This window comes from Chelonia mydas, chromosome 3 (assembly GCF_015237465.2).
Source record: "Chelonia mydas isolate rCheMyd1 chromosome 3, rCheMyd1.pri.v2, whole genome shotgun sequence".
NCBI classification, from domain to species: Eukaryota; Metazoa; Chordata; order Testudines; family Cheloniidae; genus Chelonia; species Chelonia mydas.
This window is the reverse complement of record NC_057851.1, coordinates 113,532,774-113,554,521: the sequence shown is the minus strand read 5'-3', so window position 1 is coordinate 113,554,521 and position 21,748 is coordinate 113,532,774. Positions and strand designations below refer to the sequence as shown.

The window sequence follows — 21,748 nt, the reverse complement described above, 5'->3', positions numbered from 1 at the left end:
AAGGATCTACAACCTATCCTGAAGGACGACCCATCACTCTCACAGATCTTGGGAGACAGGCCAGTCCTTGCCTACAGACAGCCCCCCTACCTGAAGCAAATACTCACCAGCAACCACACACCACACAACAGAACCACTAACCCAGGAATCTATCCTTGCAACAAAGCCCGTTGCCAACTGTGCCCACATATCTATTCAGGGGACACTATCATAGGGCCTAATCACATCAGCCACACTATCAGAGGCTCGTTCACCTGCACATCTACCAATGTGATATATGCCATCATGTGCCAGCAATGCCCCTCTGCCATGTACATTGGTCAAACTGGACAGTCTCTACGTAAAAGAATAAATGGACACAAATCAGATGTCAAGAATTATAAAATTCATAAACCAGTCGGAGAACACTTCAATCTCTCTGGTCACTCGATTTCTGACCTAAAAGTGACTGTTCTTCAACAAAAAAACTTCAGAAACAGTCTCCAACGAGAGACTGCTGAATTGGAATTAATTTGCAAATTGGATACAATTAACTTAGGCTTGAATAGAGACTGGGAGTGGTTGAGTCATTATACAAAGTAAAACTATTTCCCCTTGTTTATTCCTCCCCCCGCAACTGTTTCTCAGACGTTCTTGTTAACTCCTGGAAATGTGCTGGAAATGGCCCACCTTGATTATCATTCAAAAGGTTTTCTCTCCCCCCCCACACCACTCTCCTGCTGGTAATAGCTCATCTTAAGCGATCACTCTCCTTACAATGTGTATGATAAACACCCATTTTTTCATGGTCTGTGTGTATATAAATCTCCTCACTGTATTTTCCACTTTATGCATCTGACGAAGTGAGCTGTAGCTCACGAAAGCTTATGCTCAGATAAATTGGTTAGTCGCTAAGGTGCCACAAGTACTCCTTTTCTTTTTGAGAATCAAGACCATAAATCTTATTTTACTAAAGAGTCTCTTCTCCCCTGGAAGCACATCTGAGCCCATTCGTGAGAGAGATGTGCATTCTAGGGCCCTGCTTTGGCAAAGACTTAATGTGCTTCACTTTGGGCAGTCCCACTTTGATAGTGCTACTCCCAATGCATACAGTTAGGCACGTGGGTTAGGTCTTTGCCTGTTTGGGGCCTAGGTGGCACTTAAATTCTCACAGATTATTTCCTGGAGCTTGGGACTTTTGCCCCACAGGGCATGCTGGGACTCCTATGAGTTTGAAAATATTTACTGGAACTCTGCTCCAGATAGCTCTGACTGAATTTAAGCCCTGGCTCTCGGGTTGGGTATTTGAGTTCCATGTGGGGGTCCTCCCCCAACTCCTTGCAGGATCCTGGCCAGCGCTTAATTCGTAATGGAAGAGGTGCTCAAGCAATTGTTTTATTTTCGTAACTGAGGCAATAAACCCTGAGGTTGCTGGGGCCAACCCTAGAAGTGCCAGCAGGGCTCAGCCACACAGCCCTGCCAAACAATTAAGCCCTACTCAGGCCCTCTAAGGGAAAATGAGACCCAGGAAAAGGAAAGAAAAACCCCAGGGGAGAATGGTTAAAGAAGAAAATGTCCATGCTGGCATACGTGCTGGAACTAGGGGTGCTGCAGCCCCCCCGCTTGAAGTGGTTTCCATTATATGCAGGGTTTACAGTTGGCTCTCAGCGCTGCCACTGTACAAATGGAACGAAGCCATTCCCGGGGACGGGTCCATGCCACAGCCCCTGCGCCCGCTCCCCGGGGGAGGCCATAACCCCCGCTCTGAAAACCCATCCGGGCAGAGGCCCAAAGCGGCTGCGGAGAGCGCGTGGGCGCCGGCGGGCGGGGAGCAGACAGCGCCGGCCCGGCCCTGCTCAGGAGTTTCGCTTCAGCCCCCGCTTGGGCTGGAAACAGCTGCACACGCAACCTGAGCCGCTGAGCCGCTCCCGGCCCGCCTCCGCTGGGCGCAGCCTGCGAAGCCGGGAGAGGAGAAGGGGCAGAGCCGAGCGCCGGGGGGTGGTGCGCGGCCAGGCAGAGGGCGGGGCCGGGACGCGGCAGAGACGGGGGAAGCACGTGGGGGAGGAGCCCGCAGGAGGCGGGCGGAGCTGCTGGAGCTGGGGCAGCCCGCCCAGCCGGGGAGCGGGGATGGGCGCTTGAAAGGGGAGCCTGTGGCCGGAGGAGGGAGAGCGGGACAAGTGGCTGGGGTGAGCGTGCCCCGCTGGCGCAGGCTTCCCGGCAGGGACCTTTGTGGCGCGGCTCAGCCCGGCGGGAGAGCGGCCAGCATGGAGCCCGTTACCAAGTGGAGCCCAAAGCAAGTCGTGGACTGGACCAAAGGTAAGAGGGCGACTCAGCCGGGCTCGTCCCGCTCAGGGGAGCCGCCGGGGCTCGCAGCCGGGGGTCCCCCGCGCGCCCCCTGTGGTGGGCACAAACTTTCTGTGTCAGGGAACAGCTGCCTGGAGGGGACTCGCCGTGTCCCGCCACCCCCCTGTTTCTGCCGGGGACGTGGGGCGCTGCCGAACAAGCTCCCACTCTTCCTCTTCCACGCGCTTTGCGGAGCTCGGCCGCCTGCTGACTCCCCAGCTCTGTGCCGTCCCCTTCCCGGGACTCGCCGCAAGCGAACGCCGCGCCTCCGGACATGTTGTTTTGCGGCTTGCGGGGGGAGCCGCGGCTGTGGAGTTAATGTTAGTAGATCTCGCCGCCTCTTGCTTTTGTATATACAAGTGCTCGTGCTGCACAGCTCTGGCCTCCTGCTGGTCTCTGTGCAACGCGCCCGTTGTTGGTGCTCGGCCGTCAGGGGCGTACCGTGACCCTCCTGTGATCCTTTTGAAGATCCCTGAAATGCTCATTAAATAACACACTCTGGAATCGTAGGGCTCCTGAATGCCTGGCTAAACAGTAGCAGTCCTGCTTTGAGCCATTCAACCCCCCAAGGGAGGAGAGGAGCTGATAAAATGTCCCAACGTTACAACTTGAAGGATGTATTTGATGTTGATTCCAAGTCAGTCAGTCTCCTGGGCAGGAAAAGTTATTTTCCATGAGTGCGTGTAAGCTTGGCATTGCTTGTTTAGGATTTCCAGAATCCTGCTGGAAACCTGGCAGTTTGCTGGGAGATTTCCCATCCACTTAGGTGACTTTGGTCTCCTAGCTCCATAGTTCAGAAACCAGCAAAGTTATAGTATTACCTTTTGGAGAGGAGTAGATTTTTGACCTGGATAACTTTGCTTTGGGTTGGGATTGAGAGCTCCATGGTACTTAGTGTGTGTGTGTTCTTCTTTAATTGAATTCTGTCCAATGCTCAGTCCCTTTGTCCATTTCACTTGTGGTCATATTGCCCAGTCTATTTGCATAATCAGTAAAGCAGTTATTTTCAAAGAATATTACGAGTATTATGTGACTCATTCTGCAGAGTTCTAAACAAAGCCAGTTACTCTCCAAAAAGGCATGGCGTTTGTATAATTTTGTTGGAAAACTGCAACCAGCTCTAGTAAGCAAGAATTATTAACCCCATTTTACAGATGGAGAAACTAACGGAGTTAGTGTTAGAGCTGGGATTGGAACGCTGAGCTCCAGATTCTGTGACTATAGCACCCATCTCTCTCATTTATCCACCAAAGTTTCCCACCCCATTTTGAGGCTTCATCAGCGTGTTGACATAGCTGTGGGAAGCTTCAGTGTAGCTGTTGCATCTGAAAAGAGTGCAGAGCATCTTCAAAGCTGAACAAATGGGCAAGTTTTTTTTTCTGGAGGATGGGGAGGCAGGCACCTGGGGAGGTCAGAGCTGTCCGGTTGCAATATGTGTTTGCAGATGCAGGATGCCATAACTTTGTGATCACTCTGGATTTTTATGTGTGATCGTCTCTAACCTCCTGGCAATGCTGTTTTGGAAAGGCAGCTTTAGAGTATTAATATCTGTTTGTTGTTGTTTTTTTTTTTTTTTTAATAGTCAAATCCTGGTAGCTCTAGTTTGACTTACTTTATGATCCATTTATTAAAGACAGAAATTTTGTCACACCATAGAGTATTTTACGAGCTGCTGTTCTACGTTGCAATATGCTACACAGAGAGGAAAATGATTAAGAATTGGGTGAGAGCTTCATTTCCTGCATCCTATCGTTGGCATCTTTTTGAGAGTTTATACATTTTATTGCAGGGTTCACTTGTTAGATGGAATTGGATATAGTAAGATGGATCAAAATGTTCTGTTGGCATCACGCTGACTTGAAGCTATGATTACTGTCCCTGTGAAAAGAAAGTTTCCCATTGATCAGAAGCCCTCACTTAAGCATCTTAATGCTGATTGAGCTGCATAGCTGTGGTCAGTTCTTGGCAACTTTGTCTGAAGAGCAGGCAGATTTGGAAGCCATGCTACTGTTTTGTTATAGGATGACATGGGTAATTTCAGCATTTGTAAGTCTGAACTCATGTAAGAATGCTACAGCACTTATGATGACAGGGCATGCAAGCAGCCTCTATGAAAGAGAATGCTGTAGAAATGTGATGTAATGCATAACTTCACAACACAAATAACTTCCATAGAAAGATCTGTTTCTTTCAGTGGTGTTGATTTAAAAGGAAATATATCTTGCTTTGTCACATGGAATATTTACCTAACACATTCTTTCCTCTTACTAGTCTGTCTCTCCTGCATTTTATCTTAGCGTTCAAATTTATTGCCTTACTTGATAAAGGGATAAATCTGCTAATCATTTGAAAAGGTTTTATTGTATGCCTTTCGTAAACTTGGTTTGTTTTCTTGCATAATTTATTTTAGCTTGTCTATTCCTTTTAACAGGTCACTCTTTACTTGGGCTCTCACTTAATTAGTATGACACAGAATAATCAAGGCCTGGTTGCAGTTTAATCATCTGATTGACACTAAGACATGTGTGCTTTGAAACGAAGAGGCTCATAGGAGTGAATAAATTAAAGACTCTGTCGTTGATTTCCAATTTCACAGTGTGAATTTGACCTCTTAGCTTCACAACAGAAATCTCCTTCTAGTACCACTCCATGCATGACAATTTTGTAATAAGGAAATAGGCAGGGAAAAAGTGTTTCTTTATGGGTACACTTTAACTTCTGTCATTGCATCTGAATGTCAGAATTGTAACTTAAAAGCCTGTAAATAACTGGGTAATAGCCATGTTGGCACAATGTTTCATGTTTAATTTTTAATCCAGAATAAGTCTGCCTTTCAGCCCACCACTGTCAGATTTTATTTCTGACCAAAGATCAATATTTTAAGTTTTATCCTGTGACTACTATAGCTAAAAAAGCTTAGTTTTCTAGGACTGTTTTCTAATTACAGCATGCACACAAAAAACCCTCCAAGCCTATAACTAGGTTTGGAAGGATTAGATTTTTATCAGTAAATGTCAGTAAACATCAACTTCACTGTACGCTCAAACTGATGAAAAATATTTCTGTCAATCAAAATGTATAGATAAGCAACATTTTTCTTACTTTGCCTGAGAACTTATTAGCATTTGATTTAAGTATACTTTATATATTTTGACATGTGGTGTTGACAGTTTGTGTGTTAATGGTTATAAAGGTTAAATGTTTTGAATCACCATGTCTGTTCTCATTAAATAATTGTCTGACTTGCCAAAACTTTCACAGTTGTGGGAAATTAAAATTGATAAAAATAAAAAATGCTTACAAATAAACAGCAATGATACCCATCGAAACTATAAACGGAATACCCTGTAGCATTTGTTTGAGTGTATGTGTGCCCTGAGCAATAGCTAAGATAATCTTCAGCATAGCTGAACAGACCGTGCTTTCTGAGGGAAAAACTGCCTGTGTGTTGGTGCTTCTGTTCTACCTGTACTCAGAACTGTGATGGCATTGAGATGAATCCTGACAAAATGGTATAAATAGATGCAATGGGGGATGACAGTTCTGAGTGGAGGATTCAGGTTTGCAGATACTGATGCATTCCTGTTAGACAAGGATTAATACACTTTTTAGAAAATGTGGGGAATAACCATTTGGATCTGGCTAACCCCATTTGGAAGCTCAACAGGAGATTGTAAAAGAGGTTTTCTTTACTACTAAAGCCTCATCAGCTTCCAATTCTTCTAGAGCAGAACTTCTGGAGTTCCTTTCTCCTTTTAAAAGAAATTCAACAAAACAACCAAACAAAGCTTTTAGTAGAAGTATCAGTAGAGGCACTTAGTTTAAGCAAATTTGACTCTCTTTTTTCGGGGGGGCAGGAAGTGTGGCTAGCGTATGTTTTCTGGCTTTTGTACTTGGATTTATTGACAAGCTAACTGTTGGCCTAAGAGATAATGATATAGAAGCTTATATTACAGGGTTTAAATTTAATTTGAATATGGGCTTTAGGCATACACAGTTTTTGTGTAGGGCCTTATTGTTGGTCATTAAAGTCTAACAACTGATATAGACTAGTTACTGTCACTTGCTGCCTCTTGTTGATTCAGACTAGTACTCCATGATTTTCCTGGACAAGTGTATTAATATAAATACGTTTTTGTGATTAAAGTGGGCTGAATTGACATTACTGGACACTGCATGCAGTAAAAGCAGAACCATGCTAGCTAGCTAAACTTGTTTGAAAATAACAATGTTTGATACATGTCTTTGTCATGGCTTCATTGTTCAATGTGCACAGAATTTTTCTCTGAGCTGTGCTCCAGACTACCCTCTGACAAGTCTGTAGTGCTGTTTCTGAGTATTTGTAATGAGAGGTGAAAACCATGTTACTTTTGTGTTTTCTTATAGTGTCTGAAAACTGTTTGGAACATGCTTACTGGCCCCAGTGAGAACAGTACTTCGGACTGCTCTCCTCTGCTTACAGGAAAAAGTCCAGAGTGGCTGGCAAGCTTTTCTGCACTGACCCACAAATTTACCTCAACCCCATTCTGGGGCCCACCTTTAGCAGTGAGAGCATACTTCATTGTCTAGGTCACTAGGCCCTTTGAATCACTATAGAGACCGCTAGGAAGAGTCATGCCAGTTGTCGTGTGGTCACCTGTTTACTGGAAACTGACTGATTGTACTGAGGTCAACAACCTATCTTACATATGATGTCTGACCAGCCATTAGATAAGAGTGAATTCTGGTTCCATTGAAGTTGATGGGAGTTTAACCATTGACTTCAAGGAACTGAGGATTTCACTCCCAGGGGGCTTCACTGCAGAATCCATTTCATGCTCTTAGGTATTGTCCTTAACCTGAGTCCTGTTGGTAAACACATCCTCTCACCCAAGTGTGTTGTTGCTTTTATACCAAGGGTAGTTGGTCTGTCATAGGGTATTCAAAGTACTGCTTATGCTCCAACTGTAACCTGCTCACTTTGCAGTGTGGGCACAGGCTGAACCACTCAAGTGCCGATAGTCCTCCAGTGCCTTCCTGCAATTTCCCCGTGTGCTCAGAAGGACGGCCAAGTTCTACCACTATTCACTGTGAAAGAATCCTAGCATGATTCAATTGCAGCCCTAAAAACTGTGGGAAATGATGCCAGGAGTCCTAGCGCCCTCAGGTGAGTGAGTGCAGCACCTGCGTGGAAGCACGTGGCTATAGCTTTGCAGTGTGGTTGCTGTCACTCAAGGTAGGTCAACCTGGGTACTGATGACTGAGGTAGCTGTGCAGTGAAGGCATACCCTTAGTCTCTGCCAATCCGGGATAGATTCCACCTAGTTACCAGGAGAGTTCACTGGCATAATCATACCACTATAGTTACACTAGAATGGCGCTTGTGTGGACACTTATTCTGGAATAAGACTGTTCATGTGGGGAGTTATACGGTACAACTATAGCAGTATGATTTTATTCTAGTAAATTTCCCTCTGTAGACAAGTTCCCGGAGGCCTCTGATCCGACCTTAGCCATTTTGTGTTCATTCTTCAGAAAAAATGTTGATAGGGAAGAATGTAGCTTTGTTCTTTTCTGACTTTTTTTTTTTAATGGTGTGATTCTCTTTTGTGTAAAAGCAGCATAGTTGCCATTACGTCTTCCTGAAACAGAAAGGAATTTCATCTATATTTCTTTTGTTCTCTATAGCCATGTTCTTGTCTAGCTGTTGACATGTCTATATTAGTTGTGACTTCAAACCAAACTGCATACAGCAAAGATGGTCTACACTCCAGTATAATTTCACACTTTTTTCATTGTGTATCTCTGTTATATTACAAAATAGATTCTGTGTTACAATTCTGGACTCAGGTAGCCCTGAACCAAGATGACATTTCATTCTTTTACTGCCGCTTCAGGTTTAGTTACTCTGTGCATCTACTCATGGGTATCATTGGCTTCTGCCCTCTGGTATGTCATAAACTACTCTGATTTTTGTTCATGGTGCCTGTAAATACAGTTGTGCTAAATATGTCTTAATGCATTTCCCCATTTTTTTTTCTATTTTCTTACTAGTTAGCAGCAATTCATCTTGAGAGGCTCTTCTTGACTATTTAAAGCTCTTTGTGTTTTATGTTGCTTAACTTATACAACTTGGAAAAGGTCAATTGCATCACAATAGTTTATGCTATTCAGTTGAAAACCATAGCTGGAACAACTATGAATGGCACATGGGCACCCAACTGCTCTAAGTCCTCACTTTTTGTAATGCTCTTTTGGGAAAACTGAATAATGTTGTAAGGCACCAAATAATTTTAAGCACAATATTGTGGGGATTATAGATAAGTACTTGCATCTTTATTCTTCTGACTTGAAAGTTACCTCTAATTGGGCTGCAGAAGAATTTTTGTTTTTCATGTTTAGAAATAATTGTAAAGATGTTTTGCGTAATAGACCAGGAAATGGCTTTGAATGGATGCTTTTTCTGTCTATTGAAATTATGAATAGAGCCAGCCAGTAAATGCTCTGTTAGCGACAGTTGAAAATATTTAACAGATCACTGTCAAGTTTCCTTCCCACTCTGAACTCTAGGGTACAGATGTGGGGACTTGCATGAAAGACCCCCTTAAGCTTATTCTTACCAGCATAGGTTAAAAACTTCCCCAAGGTACAAGCTTTGTCTTGTCCTTGAACAGTATGCTGCCACCACTAAGCGTTTTAAACAAAGAATAGGGAAAGAGCCCACTTGGAGACGTCTTCTTCCCCCACCCCCCAGCCCTACACCCTCTTTCCTGGGGAAGGCTTGATGATGATCCTCACCAATTGGTACAGGTGAACACAGACCCAAACCCTTGGATCTTAAGAACAATGAAAAATCAATCAGGTTCTTAAAAAAAGAATTTTAATTAAAGAAAAGATAAAAGAATCACCTCTGTAAAATCAGGATGGTAAATACCTTACAGGGTAATCAGATTCAAAACCTAGAGAATCCCTCTAGGCAAAACCTTAAGTTACAGAAAGACACAAAAACAGGAATACACATTCCCTCCAGCACAGTTTATTTTACAAGCCATTAAACAAAAGAAAATCTAATGCATTTTCTAGCTAGATTACTTTTACTAACTTTACAGGAGCTGTAAGGCTTGCATTCCTGATCTGTTCCTGGCAAAAGCATCACACAGACAGACCAAACCCTTTGTTCCTCCCCCCTCCAGATTTGAAAGAATCTTGTCCCCTCATTGGCCATTTTGGGTCAGGTGCCAGCAGGGTTACCTTAGCTTCGTAACCCTTTACAGGTGAAAGGATTTTGCCTCTGGCCAGGAGGGATTTTATAGCACTGTATACAGAAAGGTGGTTTCCCTTTCCTTTATATTTATGACAATCACTTATCTGGATTGAAACTGACTTTTTTTTTTTTTTTAAAGTTGCACAACCAGTTTCTATTACTGTTTTTTTTTTAAGTTTTATTCATTTACATCCATCGAGATCAGTGAATGTGTACCAAAAAACAACTGAAGTATGAAGTAAACGTTAGTATGTTTAGCTCATATTTTCAGATTTTGCTGTGTTGCAATTTCTTGAACAGCTCAGGAGTTCCATGAATGAGGTGTGTTTTTTTTTATGTGAGTGTACACAGTCAGTTCTGTCTGTTTACTTTTACATTACATGGCTGATCAAACTATTTTAACCAAGGATCAGAAGCCTACAGACAATATTCCATCAGGTTACTTTAAAAACCTGTTAAACTTTAAAGCAACAGTGACTTATTAGAAAGTTGATTATAAACTTTTAAAAAGAAACAATGTAAATACTACTTGTGGATGGAAATATGCGGAGTGATGACAGTGTGTTTAAGTGTTTTGGGATCCAAAGATGTGTGCTCAATTTTAGCTTACTGGAGATGTCAAGTGTCTTAATTGAGAGAGACCCCTGTAAATTGCCCAAAAGCAGAGATAGGTAAATAAACCCAAGTCATAGCTTTTCCCTCTGAAAAGCTTTTCAGTGACAGGAAATCTTCTGTATCTATTATTTTATCTGGAGTTGACGTAAGGGAAGCCTTGTTCCTGTTTTAAAAACGGGTGCTTGCTAGTTAGTGATGGGCTCTTGCTTTATGTTTTTACCTGATGTTTTTTTCAGAGTAGAAGAAAGCTGGTCACTTTTAGAATGTAAATCTTTCTAGGGCAAGGACCATACTTCCTTATGCTTGTACAGTGCCTGGCACATTGCATGGGCTACTGAAAACCCATAGTGTGTACTGGATAACATGCTGTCAATGTTGTCACAATCTTGGCTGAAAACAAGAGTCTCTACTTTTAGCTCTTTTACTGCAACAGATGACACCCTTTTGAACTGCATTTATGGGAGGGGTGTGTGTACATGTATATAGAGAATTCCTACAGTTTTGTAATCATGTTTAAAAAAAAAACACCTTAAAATATCACAGTCCCTGGGCCTGTCTGGAGTGAGCTGTTTACTTGCAGGTGTGCTGCCCCCAGGAAACAAAAACAGACGACTACTAGTAACCAATAATCCTAAACTTCAGCAAAGTTCAAAAGAAGTGACTTGACCTCAATTCCTCTCCCAAAATATCAGGCAGCCACTCAGTTTTCTTTGTCTGTTGCATTTTCTTGTTGAACAAAACTTACATAGATAAGGAAACATCACAGGTTACAAGTATTAATGAATTAATCCAAATAATGGCCCTGTTCACTGACTTAATGAATCAATAATTCTTGTATTTAATATTCATAATGGTGTTATCTGACCTGATTTGAAGGCCTGTCCTCCAGGCCACCCCTCACTATTTCCCACATCTTAGATGTTATGCTTTCCTGGGCTGTAGGCAAGCAGGAGAATATGGGTTGCAGGTCAGCTTGCTCACCACTAAGGGTACTATTCTTCTTGCTGAGAAGTCAGCTTCTCCGTCTCCTTCTCTGACTGTTCTCCCCCTGCTGATCCCAGCTACATGGAGCAGTGGGGTGGCAAGGAGTTGGCTTAGACAGGAGAAATGGGAAGCAGTTATGGGACCAGGGGCTAAAATAGGCTGCCTTGAAGCAACCCATTATCCATCTAAAGTACTTACATGGCCCTAATTGTCATAGTATCTGAGCTCCTCATGATTTTTTTTTTCTTTTTTAAACTGTTTGTTTAGGAAGTACTGAGATTCACAAATCCTTGGTATGTAAATATCAGAAACAAAACAGTAATTACAACAGTGAGCTTTTGTGTAGAGACATTATATAGTAACTCATCAGTTCTTTCCATAGAACAGGCATTACCCCGTTACAGAGTGTGTATCCTTTCAACACCTGTGATGTCATCTGTAGTGATTTTTATCACTGGCAGCGATTGTGAGGCTTATGCAGGGGCATCGCCCCCTCCCCCAAATGGATATGACTCATGGGGGTGGAGGCAGATTTCTCCCTTCTATTTGGCCCTGTTTTCTTCCTGCAGAGGAATATTCAGGGGGTGGGTTGTGAGCAGTGATGTTGCCAGGGGCTGTGTGTGTCCAGGTCAGTTTCCCCACCTGGGTTGCTAAGGGGAAGGCAGGAGAGCAGCACCTGATGCTCACAGCAGAGCTCCAGCTTGGGGCCATTTCAGTTTTACTAGCCTATAAAGTAAGAGACTTGCCCCAGAAACACAGGCATCTAGACATTCTAATCAGCACCGGTAACATTGTAAGAAAGTGAACATAGATCTGAGCTGCTCCCAAGCATCTGAATAGTGTACAGCATTGACTGCGTCAAGCCCAGGAGAGTGACAGAGTGAACAGATTTCAGAGTAGCAGCCGTGTTAGTCTGTATCCGCAAAAAGAAAAGGAGTACTTGTGGCACCTTAGAGACTAACAGTGACAGAGAAGGTTAAATGTGAATGCAGTGTGCTTAGGCAGATGGGCAAAGGGGACAGACTTTAGCGATGGATTTGTTTGTGTGCATTGCACGTTTATGTATATCTAAAACCAGGGAGACATTATTTATAGTTACATGAAAGTGCTCGGTTCCGTTTATTCAAGAATTTGTTTTTATGCTAGTGTTGATTTTTAAGTGGCAGCTGGTAGACATGGCAAATAATTAAGTTAAAACAAAAAAAGGGTGATTAAATAATGAACGTAAACTGTATTTGTGATTTCAAGTACACTGTAATTTAAGTACCACTAACAATCAGTAAATCCAGAAGTTAGACCTATGCCTATTATTAATAGTATTAAGCCCCTTGCCTTCCCAAATATAGAAGTCAAACTATGCCTATGATTTTTATTAAATTGAGTGAAATCTCTGATAGATCTCTTAACATACTAGTCAAAATAATGGGACAGCGTGCTGGTGGTTTTTTTTTTTTTTTTAGATGAATTTACCTTGAGTATTGAATTTGCTGGGTATGTAATTGGTGGGTTCCATTTTTCCATAACCACCACCTCCCATACTTTTTGAACCATTTCTCTGCAGTTGGACTACATGATTTTTCTAATGTAGTTATTCTCATCATCCCTGTGAAGTAGGGCAATGGTGTTATCCCCATTTTACAAATGGGGAATTGAGGCTCATAGAGACTAAGGCCATGTCCACACTAAAGAGCTTATAGTGTGGCACAGCTGTACTGATGCAACTGTAGCCGCTTTATGCTGATGGGAGAAAGCTCTCCCATCGACATAATTATACCACCCCCAATGAGTGATGAGCGATGTCAATGAGAGAGTGTCTTCCACAGACATAGCACTGTTCACACCAGTGCTTCTTTCTGTGTAACTTATATTGCTCAGGAGTGTGTTTTTTTTTTTTTTTTTTTTTTTTTTCTTCTTCACACCCCTTAGTGACATAAGTTATACTGACAAAAGAGCTAGTGTAGACGTAGCCTAAGTAACCTGCCTGAGGTGACAGAGGAAGTCTTTGAAAAAGCAGAGAATTGAATGAGTCTCCTGATTCCCAGGTTAGCACTCTTAATGCTGGGCCATGCTTCCCTCCCATCCAGCAACTGTTCCCTGTCCAATCCTCTGATTAGCTGAGGCTTCCCATAGACCTTCCCCTGCCCATCTCTTAAGTGGGATGCCCACATGTGCTCCCTGCCCAGGTGGAGGAGCATTGCAAGGGAAATCTGGTGTCATCTTGACTCCTTGCCCTGGCACTAAATCAACAATGTTTTCAAAACTGATGTTTATGATTATAGGCAAGCTATTTGCACACGCGTAAATGAGCTAACTTGCATTAAATGTCACGCACAATGCTGGACAAAACTTGGAAGCTATGAGTTAGTGATTTGACAATGGCTAAAACTACACTTGTATGGTTCACTTAGCTGTGTACTGAATCAGGCTGTGGAGTAATGTGTACTATCCTACTGCACCAAACAGCAGGGTATGTGTCAGTGTAATTACTCATAAATCCCTTTACATGAAGATGGTTTTCTCCCATTGGCACATCAGTGATTGATCCTTCTTAGTGCTTTGTTTATACCTGCAGTTAGCTGGACCTAAACTGGTGCCTGAAAGCACTGTTGCTATCAGTGCATCTTCAAAGGGAAAAGACACTCCAGACCTGATGTGCTGTATGAAAAGGGAAACTGAGGCACACTGCCATATTGCTTTTATGGCTAACTGCCAAGGTTCCTATACTATGGACAACATTAATATCTACATTGACTTGATGTTACTTAGGTTCCACACGTTTGCCAGAGCTTGTATGAATAAAGTAGCTAAGTTCTTTAGCTCTTGGCAAGATCACATGAGACATACAGGAACCATGCTGCAAAAGCAGATCCAATCCACTATTGTTCTAACCAAGTTTTACCTTGAGTTTGTAAAGAGATTCACTCATGTTATTGAACATGACTTTGATAAACCATTTCTGTTATACACTGATACGGCTTCTAACCCAATACTAGCCGTAGTAAGACAGAAACAAGGATGGGGAGCTCTTGGGATGCAGTCAGTGATGTTTGTGTCATCCCTTCCTGCATCAATTTTGCATTGGGGGTGTGACATTATTGACATAACCTGGGACCGTATAGATCATTGTTGCAACCAAGGTCCTGTAGTGGCACCAAATCTTATATAAAGGGGATCAAATGAGGTGTCTGAGACAACGTTATGGTTTGCTGATTATGATTATGCTATATGTGTGTATCATTTTTGTAGTTGAAGTTATGAATATTGGCTCTATACTGCCTGTATTTCAAACTTATGCTATGCTTCTGGGTGACACCCCAGACAAGTTGATGTCAGCTCTCAGTTTGATGAACCATTAAGGACCATCAGCTATACAACTGACCCATTGAGAGAAGGCGGACACGCCTTGTGACTCAGCAAGATATGCAGGGACATGCCTATGGACAGAACTCTGAGGTTTTTCCATGCCATGTGATGGACAGCTTATCTTTGGAACAAAGAAAGCAGAGACTACATGGCAAGAGACTATTAAAAAGCTGCTGCGGCTCCTCCATCTTGTCTTCAATCCTGCTTCATACCTCTGGAAGAACTTTGCTACACTGAAGCTTTGAACCAAGGATGGAAGGACCCATCCCAGCTGTGGATGTACTCCAGAGACTTAATTTGAACCTGCAGTTTATTCTGTCACTGCTGCAAGCCTGATCCAAGAACTTTGCCATTACTGTATGTAATTGATTCCATTTAACCAATTCTAGCTCTCATCTATATCTTTTTCCTTTTATGACTAAACCTTTAGATTCTAAAGGATTGGCAACAGCGTGATTTATGGGTAAGATCTAACTTGTATATTGACCTGGGTCTGGGGCTTGGTCCTTTGGGATCAAGAGAACCATTTTTTCTTTTACTGGGGTATTGGTTTTCACAACCATTTGTCCCCATAACGAGTGGCACTGGTGGTGATACTGGGAAACTGGAGTGTCTAAGGGAATTGGTTGTGTGACTTGTAGTTAGCCAGAGGGGTAAAACCAAAGTCTTCTGTGTTTGGCTGGTTTGGTTTGCCTTGGTGTGCATAGAAACCCCAGCCTTGGGCTGTAACTGCCCTGCTTTAAGCAATTTGTCCTGAATTGGCCCCCTCAGTTGGGTCCTACCAGAACGAGCATCGTTACAGTTGCTGCTTGATCAATGGAAAGAATCCCATTAAAAACTCTTAATTTGGTGTACATCAAGGGTACGGGGCAGATCCTCCCATTGAATTAGATTGCAGAACATGCACCCATGCTAGCGTGATCCTGATTCCTCTGTCTCTTTCATGCACAAAATGGGTAACGACTGGGTTGCCATACCACTAATATTAATGGATAGGATTTTGTTCCTGTATTCTCCTCCTGCTGTGCCACCCAGAAAACCCACCTCCATGCTACAGGAGTGAAATTTTCTTCACTTCAATCAGCCTTTTATATAACAGCTCCACAATGCATCCCCTCCCCTTCTTGCATGAGGGTAAATCTTGCCCTGCGAGGACAGAAGCTTGTGCTTGTTTAAAGGACATGTCAGCTCCGCTTTCCCAGCCAGCTTGGGTCTGCAGGGGCAGGCCTAAGAGTGTGGCTGACCCCCCATCCCATCCCTACTGTCTTGTGACAACAGTAGGCCAGTGAGGCGGCTCCTTCAAGAGAGGGCTCTCATTAGATGATTGAAGTTGCATTAGCAGTCTGGGGGCACTGTTAGTTGGGGCACAGGGCAGTTGGTTATGGAGCCCAAAAGGGTCTCTGCCCTCCACTGCTAAACACTTGTCCAAGATACTCCTGTTGCTGCCATTGTTGTTCAGTGTGTGCATATGTTGTGACTCACAGACATAACATTTTACTCCCATTTTAAACATATCAGATTAGCATTCTCTCTTCTCGTTTGCTAATCACCACTCTTGAGTGGCTGGTATGGACCTTTTGTTAAATTAGTCTGTTTCTGGAGAGAGGTAGTATTGCAGCATCAGCCAGCATCTTGAAAAGTTAGTTTGAAAGTTGGCTACTGTCACGTTGCCCAAAAAGAGGTACTGTGGTGGAGTGCATATCTGAATGGATAACTTGACAATGTCTGCTCAATAATATCCTCATTTTAAAGTATTTACTTTGGCACATGGAACTATAAGATTTCTGTATAGGACTCCCCCCCGAGAAACTCCAGAAGGCAAGAAGGAACAAGTTCAGACATGCCTTAAGAATGTGGGAACAATACAGGGAGACCCCTTTTGGAAGATGAGAGGATGGTGCTTGGCTGAGGCAGCTTATGAACTGGGGAGAGCAAGCGAGAGCACAGTGAAAAGCACAAATCTGAATTCTGATGTGAGATTGTTACCAAAAATATTCAGGAGAAAAAGGAGTTACGCTTTCCCCAAACCATTACCTTAACTATAAAATGTTAAGATATAAAATTTGAAAAAATTGTTGTCTGCCCCAAACTAACAACATAAAGATCAAAAAACTGCATTGCTAATACATTTACCAACAATATGAAACACATGAAAGATGGAATTTTCAAAGGTGACTTAAGAGCTCACCAGTGCTACTGACCCATTAGTTTGCTCACCTGGTAACTTTTTTCAGAATGATTTTAAGGAACTGTATCTGTTGACTGCTTAACTTCCCTCTTTCCCCTCCCAAACCCCCAGTACAAAATTTCTGTTGCTCAATCTCTAGATAGTAGTAGTTAAAAGTCAATTTTAAAGTGATAATAACAAACCACAAACAGAACTTTTAAAAATTCCTAAAGAAAATAAGAGAGGGACTTTAGAGGAAAGAAGAAATAAGACATGATGTATTGTTGTAGTCTGCTCACTCACACGCATATATTCTCTCTCCCCCTCAGATGCATACTTTCACCTGTGATGAATGCTCAGCTAGATGTAAAAAGACTGACTTAAAATATTTGTGTTTAATAACAATTGGGTATCTTTTAATGAGATCTAATTAACATTGGATGAAATAATGAATTAAGTATATGTAAATATATATAAAAAAATTAACAAACTCCGTATATAATCAAAATATAATAATTTTGAAAACCAAGTCCACAGGTTAATCTTTGGAAGGTATTTTGTGCGACTCACTGAAGTGAAGCTTCCCTCGGTGGTACCTACACATGAATAAAGCTAAAAGAATATTTTTAATTTCCCCCCTCTCCTTTCTGGCACTGATTAATGATCAACTGTAATCTGACTGTATTTAAGAGTGCATATGATGTCATTCTGTCCTGGGTGATGAGGCTCATCCATTGTTGGGGGTGGGGGAAGCAAATAAGTGCGGGTGGGGGGGGAGAGGAGGGCCACAGTAATGCCAAGTACATAAAAGGCCCCTGCTCTGAGTATGGCACAGATACTCGCCTGGCAGGGAGAGGGGGGTGGTGGGTGGTGCCTGTGGTGGCATAGCGTATGCCCTTTGACCTTAAGGCCACTAAGATGTGAGGACCTGTTGTTAGTCATATTTGAGAGAGGTTTTCATACTTGTTACTGTCTTGTCTGGGAAAGTGGTTAGGACATCACAGAAATCAGTGGTAACCCACTAGAGCATATGCATGTGCATGATCTGTCTGTGAATGGTGAGATGCTGGCATATGAGGCATATTGTTTAGTGTGTGTGTGTGTGTGTGTAAACCCACCAAAAAGTAGGTAACGATTTAAAAAGACTCTGCAAACAAACTCCTTGGGGGCAGGGCCAGTGTCTGTCATCTGTGTGTTTGCACAGTGCCAAGATCCTATTGTAGGTATTTATATGGTCCCTCATTACTATAGCATGTGAGCACCTCACAATCTTTAATGTATTTATCCTGACAATATCCCTGTGAGTTGGGGAAAGACTATTGCCCTCATTTTAGAGCTAGGGAACTGAGGGACAGAGAAACTAAGCAACTTGCTCTAGGCACAGGTGCCAACTTTTCCAGGCGCCAGTGGGTGCTTGCCCCTGCCCCCCATCCTGACCCCTTCCCCCAAATTCCTGCCCTGGCCCCGCCTCTTCCCCGTGCGCTGCGTTCCCCCTCCTCCCCACTCCCTCCCAGCACTTGCTGCTGCGAAACAACTGTTTCGCGCAGCAAGTGCTGGGAGCTAGGGGGAAAAGTGGAGCTGCAAGTGCTCAGGGGAGGAGGAGAAGTGGAGGTGAGCTCGGGCGGGGCGGGGAGCTGCCGGTGGGTGCAGAGCACCCACCAATTTTTCCCCGTGGGTGCTCCTGCCCTGGAGCACCCACGGAGTTGGTGCCTATAGCAGCTTTGGCAAAGGAGGAAGTGGAACCTGGCTCTCCTAAGTCTCTGGCTACCATCCTAACCACTGGACCCTCCTTCTTCTTTGTGTTAGACCTCTAGGTGCTGCCATAATACTGTATATAAGGAGTGACATTTTGTCCAAGCCAACCAGGTAATGTTGAGTGGAAAGAACTTAGCCTGACTGCGCGTAGGACTGATGAAATATTACTAATTGATAGACCTCAAGTTGGCCTGTAAGAAGGCAGGAAAGCAGCTGCTGAATAGATTCAAGGGTGACCTACTATACAGAGATGATGTCAGGTATCTTGTGCTATCAAGTTTCTGTTAATTCTAAAGTGTATTAGTGTACTTTCTGAATGCTTTCCATTTCACCTTGATGGTATTCTTTGGACCCCCTTCAGAGTTTAATTTTAATCCCTGATATATCTAAAATCATGCTTGTTCTACAGAATTGGCCATAGAAGTGGAACTAGTTGCAACATGGTTATCCCTGGACATGATAAAAACATATAGTCAGTGAAATACCTTCAGTTGTATGCTTTAAAAAGTAGTTTTAAAATGTATCCTATTAGAGAACACTCTTATATTCTTAATCCACCTGTTTTAAAAGTGATGCAAATCTTGTATTTCTAATTTCTAAGGCTCTTCTCAACTTGGTATCTAAGCATCAGATAGTGATTGTAGTAACATTGGCCACTCTTTTTTAAATGGCAGAGGTTTTAGCTCAGTAAGAATTTGTCCTGCACAAATCCCAAGTCAGTCTAATTGGAGAGGAATTCCAGCTCTCGGTAGACAAGTCACATGCCTGACATGCTCGGGGCCTTTTGTTCAGTAGTCATTCACATAAATATTTACTTTCCAGATCCTGAACTTTTCTGATAACTTAGTTATACTTTAGTTAATAGAACTTGGTTACTGCAGGAAATGCTGGATGATGAATTGACTGTCCATGTGTCTCAGACCTATCTGTATATGTTGTACATTCAACTAAATTCTTCTTGGTCAGTATCACTGTCAGGTTTCCAAGGATTAAATGTGTTGAAATTACGGCATATTAACAGTTGGTAAATTCTGCTAAACACCTGCTGCAGCTTTACCAAAATTAATTCTGCTTTTCAGTATAAATTGCTTAAAACCGCTGTGCTCTCATACAAAATTGCTAACTTCTGAAACCTCCACTTACCTTGAGAGCATTCCCAAGAGGTGCTCAGCATCTTGCAGGATTGGCCCTTTTCAGATTGCCTTGTGTGTGTTTGAGTGACTATTTTCTGCAAACTTTGGCCTCCCACTGACTCTAGAACACACACCACTAAAAAAAATACTCTTATGATAAATGTTGCCAAAATAACATGTTTAAGCATGAACTGGTGCTACAGAATGTTTGAGTACAACAGTAAGTACAGATCACATAAGTAAAATTGACCAGGCTTCCAAATATTTGATATGAATTGGTGTTTTAAACATATAAAAGTCACAATGCTACTAGTCAACTTTCTTACAGTTAACAGCATTGCACATGTGCTTGTATGCAGGCAAGTTCTTTGGCCATATTGGGAAGTAACAATCAGTGTGTGCCTCACCTTGGCTTTATGACATGGAATAATTAAAGGATAGGTAGGTAATTCTTTAAAGCAACTATAAAAATATGGGAATGAGGAAAGATTTGTACAGATCGTGTTTGATCTCAGAATCAAACACGGCATTCTAGTAAATCAAATTTCTAATGCTGTAGATGCTAAATCATACTGTGAGGGGTTGTCCCCCTTTAAGGTGCCTCCTGATGTACTGGGATACCATTGAGCTCACCTGTTCTGCCATCCTGGGCCGCTTTTACCCTATGTTGATGACCCAGGCTCTTAAGCCTTCTCTAGCACACACACAGGCAGGGCTACACCCAGCTGCAGAAAGACACCGACACTGAGATCAGCTCTGGGAAGACTCCACTTAAGGGACTTGCTCCAGCACTCAGGTGCCCACCTCCCTTGGAGTGCAGACCCAAAGGTATATTGTATTGCGCTGTTTAGAAAGATCTGCACAGCGTAAACGCATAAAAATTCACCCTCTCCCTCGATGTGAAGAGAGAGATGCACAGCTTCTTGGCCCCCCCGCCCCGCTATCCGATATGGATTACACAAACTGGGTTATGTTATAAACAAGAAATACATTTGTTTAACTACAAAAGACAGATTTTAAGTGATTATAAGGGATAGCAAACAGAGTAAAGCAGATTACCAAGCAAATAAAACAAAACACACAAACTAAGCTTGATTCACCAAAGAAACAGGTTACAAAATGTATTTTCTCACCCTAAATATTATTTTAGGTAAGTTTCAGAGTTTCAGTAGCTTAATATTCCAGTTATTTCTTCAAACAGACTGGACCCCTGTCTCAGTCTGGACTCACCCCTACCTTTCCTTTCAGTTGCTTTCAGCAGTCCTCCTTCTTGGATATGCAATGCATAAGAATCCAGATCAGCCCCCTCCCCAGCCCTTAAAAAGGAAAAGGCGGAAATCCTTTGTTTGATCCCCATCCCCCGTAGAGTGGGAAAATACCAGCAGAATCCAAGGGGGTATTTTTCATCAGGTGACGTTATCACCTGACCTTGTAGTGTCAATGCAGCATTCCAGGAAGCACCTTGAGAAGGTGGGAGATTAGTATCTTCAGAGTTCTATTGTCCTACTGTCTGATGGGTGTTTCTGCAAGTACACACACAGTTGTAGTTGTTACATAGTCAATATTCCTAACTTTTTAGATACAGAAATGATACATGCATACGAATTGGATAATCACATTCAGTAAATCATAACCTTTCCAGTGATACCTTACATGAGCCATCTTGCATAAAGTATATCTTAGTTATGCCGTATTCATATCATAACCATATTTCTATTAAGAATATGGGGTGTAACATCACATACTACATGTTTTAGCATCTCAAACTTATCAATATACTATATTGCACCATGCCATTTTGCTTTTGTCGACATAAACTATTGCAGTGTTGTGGTGTGGTTTAATATGCTTTTCCAGCATGGTAAAATGTAAATAGACCGGTAACAGCATGGCAGGTTCTAGAACCTTGCATATTGATGGAGGGCTTGGACTCATTGATGGAGGGCTTGGAGTCAGCTACAGAGCAATTTTTGTTGACCCAGTGGCAGGTGGCTCTTGTTAAATCTCAAATTTGGCTGAAGTTGAGGTCTGTCTCTGCTGCAGAGGATTTAGGGAGCTTGACAGAGGGGTCCTGCAGGGAGAAATCCTAGGAACAAGCCTGACTCAGGAAGAAATTTAGGCTCATGATTGTTTTGTTGTTCAAGTTAACACTAAAGGCAACCCCCA

At 42.6% G+C, this 21,748-nt stretch overlaps 1 protein-coding gene across 4 annotated transcripts in view; it reads left to right on the top strand.

Moving 5' to 3' along the window:
• Positions 1 to 2,023: 2,023 nt before the first annotated feature.
• The window catches only part of CNKSR3 (CNKSR family member 3), a 94,854-nt gene continuing 75,129 nt past the window's right edge, over positions 2,024 to 21,748 (top strand). Inside the window, exon 1 of one of the 4 annotated variants that reach the window (XM_037895018.2) lies at positions 2,024 to 2,295. In XM_037895018.2, coding sequence (XP_037750946.1) covers positions 2,244 to 2,295 — 52 coding nt within the window. In that variant the 5' untranslated portion in view covers positions 2,024 to 2,243. The remainder of the gene's footprint in view (positions 2,296 to 21,748) is intronic. The other 3 variants (XM_037895019.2, XM_037895016.2, XM_037895017.2) reach the window with 3 other exon arrangements.